Genomic DNA, 12,333 nt, shown 5'->3' on the forward strand with positions numbered 1-12,333 from the left:
CAGGCACCCCTCATTGAATATTTTTCTGTCCCTCCTACTTCTACCTCCTTTTCCATACCAGCTCCCTACATAAACACCCTCAACTCTCATATCTGATTGTTTCTTCCAGTGAGATTGCTTCTCTCTGCTTGGGTTCTATTTCCCAGTGCTGTATTTGGAATTATGCTCCCAGACAGAAAGCTGCTCTTCATGTGCCCCTCTTCTCTCAAGGACCACAACCTTGTGCTATTATCCAATGCCCAAGATATATTTTGACAGGCTGTGTAGTTGCTTATGGCAGGAACCAAAGTCTACAACTCATTGTTTCTCATGGCCAAAACCAGAAACCCTTCCATTCAATTTAAGAGCAATGCACTAAAAATCTGAGTGGATGATCTCTGTAAGCAGAACTTCATGAGACTTCCAAATACAAAAATCTGTGGATCTTTACTCTGGTTGAATCTCTCCAAATAAGAATCTGTGTCTCCTTTCTAGAAGGAGGAGGAGAACTCGGGTTGCGAGAATTCTCAGCTGGACAGAGGAAAGTATCTAGTGGGATCAGGGGAGGTTGACCCCTCTCTAAAGAGTAAGCAGATTTTCCAATAATCAGCCAGATTTCAATGCCATATTCCATCCCTATCTCCTTACACTTGGTATCAAGCACCTAATTAATATCTTACTAATCTGATTTGTGTGCAAATGATGCCACTGTATCCCGAAGAGAGGGGTCCAGGTTGGGTCAGTGAGGAGCAGTTTTCTGGGGATCTTACTACACTTTATAGGGTATTTCAAATAACCATCCCCCCATACACACACACACATAATTTTTAGCATCCTGCCTCAGACCTATTTCCTGGTACTTACATTTCTCTAAACCTAAAGCTTTTTCAGGGTTCTTTGGGGCAAGTTGTCTTGCTTTTTATCTAAGTTTCCCTTTCCAGGAACTTAAATCATATGTGCCTCTCTTATTTACCTTTCGTCTTCATATAATGTTTGTGTTTGTTTTACAAATACCTCATTTTATCAAAGAAGATATTTATGGATGTTTCTTGTTCTCCTTTTAATATACCTATTTGAAACAGGTTCCTGAATGGTTAAGAATCCATTCTTATCTATAGTAAGCTTCAGAGCTACATTTTCAACAATTTTTGTTTTGTTTTGGGGGATCTTGGTTCATTACTGTTTCTTGTATTCTATATCGACTCCATGCCTGGATTCATTTTACAATTTGCTAGAGTACATCATTTTTCAGAGAGTGCACAAGGGTGATAAACTTTCTGAACTTTGTATAGCATGTATGTCTTTATTTTTTTCTTACACCAAATAGTATTTGACTGTATATAGGATTCTAGGTTTAAAATCATTTCGCAGATAACCTTAACAGCATTGTTTTCAGGCTTCTTTTTTCACTGATATGGCAGATGTTCAGAGAAACCTCTTCCAGTTATCACAACTGAAATTGCTGGGTGAAACATCTGGATGAGTCAAGTGAATGTAAAAGAATTCCTTGGAGGCAGAAATGGGGACAATGCTGTGTTCCTGCCCCTCCCTCCTTCCCTGGAGTTTTAAAGTTGCCATGGGTTTGACTGAGTTTAATAGGTGTCCTAACATCCATAGTAGACCAAACTCAAAGAAATAATTCCTCTTTGTTTTATGAGCTGCGCTTAAGACTTCACCCTGAGAGCAGCCAATCCAACCACTTCGTGTACAAAGGGAAAAAGATGGAGGGAGGAGGGATGAAAGAGGGAGTAGTGGGGGGGGGAGGAAGGGATGGGGAGAGAGAGAATGGAAAAATTGTCAACACAGCAATTTCCACAAGCAATCCCTTCGTTAATTACCCTGACCCAGTATCTGCCCTGGCTCAAGCTTGGAATTTCTCCCAGAGCTCCATAGGAGAGGATAGCTTATGTTTTATCAATTCTCTCTTAACTTTCTTTGCTTTCTGTATGTTCTGCTGTGGTTTCCCAGCCCATCCAACCCAGTCCACTATTTGTCCTTCAGAAATCCCTCAAAACTACTGGTGGTCTTAGAGCACCTTATGGCGTTCTCCAGCATTCTTTCAATTCTTTGTTGATAGATTGTCTCGTTTCAATGTATCACAGTAATACACAGGAGGCATAATTAATGCCTTTAGAAGAAAAGAAAAATGTACCTGAGCTGAAATAAAAAGACCATGATATATTCATTCATTTGTAAATCCATTCAACCATTCCACAATTTTTAATGAGATCTGCCCTGCACTGGCCTAGTTCAAAGCATTTGGAAACAGTGGTGGCAAAACAAAGTTGTATTCAAAGGAGCTTATATCCTAGAGAGCCATTAGGTTTAAAAACAAATACAGGTTATGGGGCACCTGGGTGGCTCAGTCAGTTAAGCATCCAACTCTTGATTTCAGCTCAGATCATGATTTCATGTTTTGTGAGTTACCACATTGGGCTCTGAGCTAACAGCATGGAGCTTACTGGAGACTCTTCCTCTCTCTCTGCTCCTCCCCTGTTCATACTCTCTTTCTCAAAAATAAGTAGTAAAAACTTTTAAAAATACAGATTGAAGAACAAGATAAATGACACAATAGCATCTTTGTGTGGAAATGGATGTGTGTCTGTTTCCTTTCAGATAAGAATCTTCAGGGAATAGGATTAGAGAAACAATATGTGATTTGGCTTGTTTTAACTACCCTTGTTTGCATTTCTATACTGTTCATTAGTACAACTGATTTCAGTCTCTGTTGTAAGCACTTAGAATATACCATTAAACAAGGCAGGCCAACATTTTTGCCTTCTGGGAGATCATACTCTAGCAAGAGAAGTCAGACACTAAACAATAAACATAATGTATTATTAACTTACATAGCATATTGGCAGGTGATAAGGACTATGGGGAAATAGAACAGAGTAAGGGAAGTTGCCAAGTATGATATATGGAATGAGCAGCACTGGGGTACAGTTCTACATAGGGTGGTAAAGGTAGACCTCGATGAGTAAGTCACATTTCAGCAAAAAGCTAAAATGAAAAGGTTGTATCTCAAAGAAGAGGAGAAAGAGTATTTGAAGCAGAAGAGACAGTCAATGCAAACTTTTCAGTGTGGAAGCAAGCCTGGCATGTTCCATGAACCGCAAGGAGCCAGCGGGCTTGGAACAAAGCAGGCAAAGGTGAAGACACGGAAGAACTGGAGAACAGGGTTGGTGCAGAGAATGGCCCTTTAGGTCAACATAAGAACTCAACTTTTAATTGCAAGAGAATTTGGGAGCTAATGGAAAGTTGGTGAGCAGAGTGAAATCATCTGACCTATTTTGAAAGGATTGTGAGGGTCCCATTAAAACAGACTGAAGGGAGGCCAGGGTGGAAACAAGTGAACTAGTTGGGTGAGTCTTGTCATGCTCAGTAAAGCATGGTAGTGACGATGATAGCTAAGTTGCTACAAAGTAGTCAGATTAAACGTACAGCCAACATAACTTCCCGAAGGATCCAATGTAAAATTTGGAGATCTAAAAATGTCTCCATTGCTTGAGAAACTGAATAGAGCTGCCACCAACTCAATCCAGGATTATGGTGGGGAACAGGGGAGTAGCCGGGACAAGCAGTGACTATTAGGAATTCAATTCAGAATCTGCAAGATCTGAGGTGCCACTTCCATATCCAAGTAAAGAGATCAGTAGGCCCTAAAATTTGGGAATCTAAGGTTCAGGAGAGAGCTCTGGGATGGAGGGGAAGATTACAATGGGGGAGTCATGAGCATGAATATATTTATATTATACATATATTCCAAAAGTTTGAAGAGATCATTTTGGAAAGTCAGCATGTCATTTTCTTACCTACGTTCCCTTTTCTATATCTTTAAGCACATTGACTAACTGAAGTTACCAAGTGCAGACTATCGTGTGTGTTCCTCCTCTCCATTACCTCCACCACTTCCCTAGTTCAGTGCTCTCTTGTCCGGTTAAGATGCTTCTGCCTCCCATGGCTTGCTCAAGGTACCCCACACACAGCAACCAGATCAATGTGACTAAAGGACACCTGCGATCATGCAGTGACTCCTCATAAATTATCTGTCACCCGATGAATTCAAGAGTCAAACTTGTAGCCAGCCATCGCAATCCCAGCCCACCTTCCCAAACTTACAACTCACTAGTCCCCTTCACACACATCATGTTCTTTGGACTATCCCTATAGGTTCTTGCCTCAGTGACTTGTGCACCCTGGTTCCTCTACCAGAAAAACCTTCCCTTGGCAACCCTGAATGCCTAAACCTTCAAGGCATGATATAAATGCCACCTACTTCGACAGACCTGGATGACTTCCCCATCTGAAAATAATCTTTCCCACCTCTGATCCCCCACTTGTTGGAAAGGGAATAGCACAGCATGAACAACAGTTTCCTAAGTGAGAGCAGCAAACACATATGAACACACGAGAGATTCTGAAAATAAGATGGTCCATTGACAAACAGATTGGGATAATACTCCACACAAAAGCTCTCTCTTAGAAATTCACATGTGAACGTTTTCAAAAGTCCTTTGGTTAAAAAAAAAACACACATATATAACTTTCTTTAACCAGCTTTCACAAATGTATTTAATCTTGCAACACTTTTATCACAAAATACTCATTAACATTTTATGGAACTTATGCTCCAAGGTTCTCACTTAGGACTTAGAGCTGGAGACCTGAATTCTAATCCTGGCTAAGCACCTGTCAGCACTCGTTTTCCCCAGATCTAGGTCCAGATAAGGCAATTGTATATGCCAACACAGGTGACATGTCACCCCCACACCTGAGCGGGGAAGCCAGACATCACAACATCTAAAGGGTAACCATACATACCAGGACTGGAATCTCCTAGACACTGGCACTGGCCTAGCAGATTTTCACAGACAAAACCCGCTGGTTTCCAGAGACTAAATGGCCTACTGCCCCCATAGTGATTTATGGCCACACGGGCTATGATGCCAAATTACTAAGTGTGTGGCCTTTGTCAGGTCACCTCCCTTTAAGGACGTGTTAGCTCATCTCTTGAGTGAGAGTGAGAGGGCTTGTCTGGATGGGACACAACATCTCATACAACTGTGATGAATCGATTCTATGTGTCCGTCTTCGAGTCTCACCTACATCCTGTATGGCCTCTATTCCTTATTACCCCCTAAAGGAGCCTCTCTCCATGTTATGTTTTTATCTCTTTCAGAGCATGACAAAGAACCTTGAACATGGTTGAAACTCAATAAATACATGCCGAATAAATATTCAAAGAAGACTGAGGCATGTAAACTTCTGAAAAAAATTCAAAATTACCCCTTCAGATAATGAAAAATTAAATGAAATCTAAGAAGCAAAACGATCTAGTCAAACCAGCAAGCACCACAGAGAATGATGGTATGTCGTTTTCTAGCACAACTACTAACAAACCAGAACTACCAGTAATGGCTAACACCAGACATTTGTCTGGTGGGAGTGGTGGTGACAGTGGCTTACATGTTAGGCTACAAACCTCCAACCAATCCTATTATCTGGGTTCTATTATTCTCCCCACTTTACAAATGAGAAAACTGAAGCACAGAGGGGTTAAGCAACTTGTCTGAAGTCCACCAGGTGGCAAGCGATATGTTCACTTTGCCCGCCCGCCTGTCCCCCTCCCCGTCTAGCTCCAGAGGCCACACTTAGGCACTGTGCAACCTGCCTCCTCCCTCCCTTTCACTGGCATTGTTCACATTCACGTGCCAACAACCCACATGAGTTCTCAGGCAGAAACTGAGGCGTGGGAAGGCTTAGAGGTCGTTGAGTGTCCTACAGCTCTCCTTCCACAATACAACACTGATACACAACACAACTCACATACCACTGCCCTGTGATAAACACTAGACTGTCACTGACAGCCAACTGCCAAGAGAGGGGCACAGGGAGGAGTGCCTGGGTGGCTCAGTCGGTTAGGTAGCCGACTCTTGATTTCAACTCAGATCATGATCTCAGGGTTTGTGAGTTCTAGCCCAGGGTCGGGCTCTGAGCTGACAGCATGGAACCTGTTGAGGATTTTCTCTCTCTCCCCCTCTCTCTCTGTTCGCCCATCCCCCAACTTGAGCACTCTCTCTCAAAACAAATAAACAAACAAAATAACAAAGGACTATGCCTACAAATCCAGGAGATACAGTTTGGGATTGAGAAGGTTTAACTAAAGCAACATGCAGTAGATAATCTCACGTCGTGTGAGGCACGTAATAGGCACTCCATAAATGTTTGTTCCAAATCAAAGAGACAAAAAGGAAAACCCAAGAATTGCTTTCATAATGAAAACAGCACCTAAGGGAATAGGTCCTCAATAAATATTTTTTATCTGTATATCATGAGAAGCCCAGAGAGTTGTAAAAGATTATCTGATATATTTCCAAAGAGCCCTCAGCCTCTGATTTGTACTCTCAAAAACTCCCTGGGGAAGCTGTGGACACTCTGTCTCTCAGTGGGGAGTTTAAGAACACATTCTTAGGGGAGCCACTTGGAGGAGTGGTTTAGAGGATTTCACAACAGATAAATCAAGGTAAAGAGGCTAGACCAAATGCCCCCACAGTGCTTTCCAGTTCTCATTTCCATGTAATCACCTCAGAAGCTGAAGCTTCCACTCTGATCTCCACGGAACAGACGAACCGGATGGACCAGCACACACTGCCATCCCACCAACTGAGGATGGCTGAGTGATTTGGAAACCTTCCAGAAGGGCTTGGTGAAATTGAGGGCCATTTATTTCATGAAGAAATAGACCACAGAGAACCCCTTTCAAACATGCACGCAGAGAGCAGCACAAAATGCTGAGGAGATTATCTGTTCAGAATTTGCTTTAAAAAAGCCCAGGCAGCACTCATTTATTTTTGAGAAAATATATGATTAACCATAGTTAACCATGAGTTCAGATGTTGTGCATTACACCAGCTTCTCAAAGTTTGAGAGCATTTAATATTATATATCGCTGCCATTTGGACTAAATTGTTTTTTTAATGTACACAATATTACAAATTTAATTTGAGCTGTTTGAATCAGTCTGTAAAAGAGATTTGATTATACCTGAGTGTTCTGGCCCCGGCTTTTCCGTATCTCAGTAATCTTGGCGGTAATTGGCTGATTAGGCGTCTCACACTCCATCTTTGCCTCAGTTTCCATGGTAATGTTACAGGAGCTATTATAGATGAGAACTTCATCTCTTTCCACTTTAGGGCTGAAACGAGAGGGGAGGTTAAATGGGGTGTCATCAATCTTAATGAAATGCAATTATTTTTACTCTTATTAATCATTGCAAGCCATTAGCTTGTGGCAACTACAGGCCACCATTTGTCAAATTTTGCAAATTTCTGTAATTTTGTTTCCATTCTTTTATTGTTTATTTGTTTTCCTTTTATCTGCACACCCTGCAATGAAAATGCACATGGTAAATATCTTTCACTGAGGCCTTCCTCTTTTCCGAATCTATTAGGAACATTAGCAAAAGCTTCTCTGAAGCCCAGCTTAACAAGCAATGTGCACACAATACTTCCAGTGCCAAAAATGGAAGCAAATGTTGGGCAGAGGTGTTGTTTTTTTTTTTTCTTTTCCCCTTTCCTCTTTCTGTTCTTTCTCACACTTAGTGTTGGGGGAGTGAATTGCCTGAATCCCCCCAGGGCAGATGGAGAAATTGGAAAACCCACACAACTGGCTAACTGGTCCCTAATTCCAACTGTGAAAAAATGAGCTCATTTAGGCTTTCAATTCCCTCTCCCCAGCTGATGGCAATGAGGCTCTGTTGCTAGCAGTGGAACATTAACTTAGTAAATTAATTAAACTTACTTAACAGCCCAGACTAAGGAGATTCGATATATGTTGCCAGTTACACTATGAGCCACTCGCTTTAAAAGTCCTCTTGCTTTAAGGAGAGAAGCCAGACTGGATTTAAAATGAAAAACAGCAGTGTAGCATTTCAGAAAGTCTAAAAATATGCAGTCTAGAGGAGGCGAAAGCATGGGTATTGCAGGCGACTGTCCCCAACAGGTGTGACATTTATTCAACAATAATCCTGGCTTTAGGCATTATTGCAACTAACTCAAAGAGTATTAGTAACACTGATGTCTTCTACTTTTCAACGGTTTCATTTGTATGACCTCATTTTGGCCAGTAAAGTAGATAGAGGCATAAAGAACATAACCCACACAGATCAGGAGATTCACAAAAAGCCAAAGCTAACTGTACGGCAGCACCAAGATGAGAACTCAGGGGTCCTGTGTCCCAGAGCACATACTCTCAAGTTTTGAGGTGCTGTTTAAACATCAGCATGAAGAAGGATCAGTCATCTTTGTGGGAAGAAGGGGAGACCAAGAAGGGCCATGGGAAGAGCAAAAGGTCACTGCCTGAGAAACTAGAAGTCATGTTGAACTGGAGCCTCTTTTCTCAAACCAATGTCAACTTGGTTCCTCCCATAATTTGCTAGAAATAGTGAAAAGGATAACTACGGAGTCTTCTCTTCTTCGTGGTAACGTATTTCCAGCTTCATATTCACCCAAGTCATGAGTTCCATACCCACCATGCTCTGGACCTACTCCTGATGGTCCATGTTTTGACATCATGCAGGCCAAACCCATATTTTGAGTTAACCACTGGGGCTGTGGTCTGGGCTTATCTGAGCCCTCCCTCCATGGCATCTAACACTGCTTGTTTCCTAGCCCCTTGCTTAAGTTAAGGTGGTGGAAAACAAAGTCTCAGATCCACAAACATGCATTTGTGCATGTGACTTCCTGAGAAGCGTTAGCATGCAGAGGTTAGGCTTAGAAGCAAACCAGATAGATTTGAATCCGAAAGCAGGTATTTACCATCTTTAGGACACTGTGAGGACATTACTCTCTAAGCTTTGTTCCAATGTTTATAAAATGGAGTTATCACCATCAGGCACCTTTCATAGAGGTGCTGAGGCAGGATGGGGTGAAATGCAGCCTACAAAATGATTTGCAAAGAATCTGGAACACAGTAACTGTTTGATAAAGGCAACTCTTATTATAGTTTTTGGTAGTAGTTTTGTCGATATTATTGTTGAAATGTCAATGTGGGAATTGACATTCGTTATTGTTACAGGTCTTTTCACTGATGTGAGCCCATTGCTCAAATGCATTTTGAACCTGGGGCTTATCTTGTAACTCCAAACCCATTTCGCTGATCCATCCTCCAGGGGGTAGACAGCGGCAGGGTAAATACAGCATTTGCTTATGAAGTGTCACTTGTTCTCAAAGATTCAGGAAAGTAATTTAAATTTTAAATTAAAATGTAATGTAATAGTTAGACAAACATGGAAACTTGGTGGAATAGAATGCAAAGGTCACATGGGTTTTTCAAATAAAACACCTGACCTTCAAAGTCAGTATGTCAAGCCACTCAGCTTTGCAGCTAGAACCTTTCTTTTGCTACTCAGAGCGAGGGTGGAGGTATTGGAATAGTTGGAGAAACTCTCCCTCTCTATTGCCATCAGAAATCACTTATAAGTACATCAGAAAGCAAATAAATATTGTTTGCCACCCCACCATGTTCCTTATGAATCAGTACCCAAATAGCTACGGATAGTCCTTGAGTTACAAAGGTTTGATTTATGATTTTTTTACTTTATGATAGTTTGAAAGTGATACACATTTAATAGACACTGTATTTCTAATTTTGAATTTGGATCTTTTCCTGGACTAGAGAAATGTGGCACAATTCTCTCTCATGATGCTAGGCAGCAGTAGCTCCCAGTCAGCCACATAATCACAAAGATAAACAGCCGACACACTTCCAGCCATCCTGTCCCCATACAGCCATTGTGTTCTGCATGTTTTAGGAGACGATAAACTACAGGAGACATTCAACACTTTATTATAAAATGGGCTTCATGTTAGGTGATTATGCCCAACTGTAGGCTTATACAAGTGTTCTGAGCACATTTAAGGTAGACTAGACTAAGTTATGATATTTGGTAGGTTAAATGTATTAAATGCATTTTCATCTTAGATTATTTTCAACTTACGATGGCTTTATTGGGTCATAACCCCATGGTTGAGGGAGATCTGTACTTATTTTTCTGAAAGCTCACAAACCATACGCTTAATAATTCCTTCTAGAATTTTGTCAGGAATCACACAAGCTTAATTGTCTAAATTTCCAGAATCCCCTTTTACCCTTTTCGGAAAGCAGTATTGGCCCATCTCCTCTATCTGCTGTGTGGCCCCCTCTCACCCACATTACCGGTAGTGCACTCTCAGTCCTACAAGCAAGTAATTTGTACTCAATGACATAAATGATCTGGGATACAAACTTGAACTCAAGTAAAAGACCAACTTCCTATACAACCTTCTTTTGGTCTTGGGCTTCTACCCTGCTATTAAGGCTTCTTCTGCCCTTTGCAGCATCTTCATCAGCAAAGACTAGAATAAAATGGAGTAAATCACCCCACCTGGCTCCCCCCTCATTCACCAGTGGGAATGCACTGTCTACCCTAATCATGTGCTTATTGCTCAGAAAGAGTTAAAACCACTTTTTTTTCAAGTTTATTTTTTCAGAGAGAAAGAAAGAGAATGGAAGCAGGGAAAGAACAAAGACGACAGAATCTGAAGCAGGTTCCACACTTCGAGCTGTCAGTACAGAGTCTGATGCAGGGCTCAAACTTACAAACCAAGAGATTGTGATCTGAGCCAAAGTTGGCCACCAACCCACTGAGCCACCTAGGTGCCACTAAAACCACTTTCTATTAGCTTAGCCTTTTTTTTTTTTTTGCAAACTTTAGATCATATTTCTTTTTGTGTCTTTCCCTGGTTATCCCACCAGAGATTACTTTTCATTAAAAATCCATCATCGAAATTAGCAGAGATACCAGCATTTCAAAAATAGACCATTGGGGCACCTAAGTGGATTAGTTGGTCAAGTGTCCGACTTCAGCTCAGGTCATGATCTCAGAGTTCATGAGTTCAAGCCCTTGCTGACAAGGCAGAGCCTGCTTGGGATTCTTTCTCTCTCTGCCCCTCCCCCGCTCTCTCTTAAAAATAAAATAAAATAGACTAACATTTACAAAATCTCCAAGTTTCTGAATAGCTCCTATTCCATCTTTTCTTCCACAATAATTCTATCAGTTAAGTAGCACAATGGGCCACATTTAAATATAAATGTGTGTATAGAGAGACATACACAGATGTAGACAACATCCATGTGTATGCAGATACATGCACACACAAATAATTATTTTAAGGAATGAGATAAACAGTTTTGGTCCAAATGGTGGCAAAGAGATTTCTAGAACCTAAAATTTCTGGACTCCTAATCTATGGTTCTTTCAGTTGGTCTGATCAGATCCCAAAGCAAGCAGGTAATCTTGCACACACTCTCTAGGACAGACAAAACACCTGCAGTGTTCACGTCTCCCTCACTTCACTTGAAATGGCTTCTGGTGGTTCCGGAATATCGGTGAACTGCTCACTTCAGCCCAGGCTCTCATCACTGATGCTAACGGCATAGCATCAGGCCAAGTACACGGTCATTCAGAGATCCAGTCCTGACACTATCAAGGCTGGACTGTGTGACCCTGGAAAGATGTTAATGTGTCCTGAGAATAGAATGTAAACTCTAAACTCCTTACTTTGGCCTCCAAGACCTTAAATACCTCCCCAAGCTCATGTAGAGAACTTTCCTTCCTTCTTATACTCCTTCCCTTCTGGCCTCTGAGTTTTCTGGTTATTAAATTAGTACATGTTCACTGAAAAAAAATACATAAAAACTCAATAAATAAATTTAGGTAATACTCCAACTACCTAGGTAGGCACTTGGCATTTCAGACTACATCCTTCTAGTCTTTTTTCTAATCACCTGTTATATGCATGTATAAACACATACTATACACCTTTAAAAGTAAAGTGATATGCTATTTTCTGACCTGTACCTTTTATTATAAGCATCTCCCTCTGCAGTTAAATATTCTGCATCATGATTTTTAAAGGTGTCTTAGTAAATTAGCATTTGGATTCATTCTTTATTATTAAATAGTTCAAACTAAAACTTCAAAAAATATAGTTTTTCATAAGTATTATATAGGTCTAACTGCTTTCATAAAACTCCTAGAAGTGAAATTACTGGAACACGGTAAATGAAGAATTATAAGGTTATCAGTGCATATTGCCAAATAATATCAATAGAAAAGGCATAACTTCTAACAGGGTCGGAGGCTCAGTTCCCTCAGAGACCTCCTGCAGTAGAGAAGAACATAGAAGAATATCAAAGGAGAATTCTGGGAAGCTGGTGAATTTGGAACCAGGACCTGACATGCACTTCTGGGTATCCAGTATTCATGAGTTCTGAAATCCTGTCCTGCCTGAAGACAACATCCAGCACCCT

The 12,333-nt window shown here is 41.0% G+C and overlaps 1 protein-coding gene across 1 annotated transcript in view; it reads right to left on the reverse strand.

Annotated features, from left to right (window-relative positions):
* The window catches only part of PKHD1 (PKHD1 ciliary IPT domain containing fibrocystin/polyductin), a 466,767-nt gene that overhangs the window by 360,788 nt on the left and 93,646 nt on the right, over positions 1–12,333 (reverse strand). Inside the window, exon 34 of the mRNA XM_029945445.1 lies at positions 7,027–7,177. Within this exon, the coding sequence (XP_029801305.1) occupies positions 7,027–7,177 (151 nt within the window). The remainder of the gene's footprint in view (positions 1–7,026; positions 7,178–12,333) is intronic.

This window comes from Suricata suricatta, chromosome 7 (genome assembly GCF_006229205.1).
Source record: "Suricata suricatta isolate VVHF042 chromosome 7, meerkat_22Aug2017_6uvM2_HiC, whole genome shotgun sequence".
NCBI classification, from domain to species: Eukaryota; Metazoa; Chordata; class Mammalia; order Carnivora; family Herpestidae; genus Suricata; species Suricata suricatta.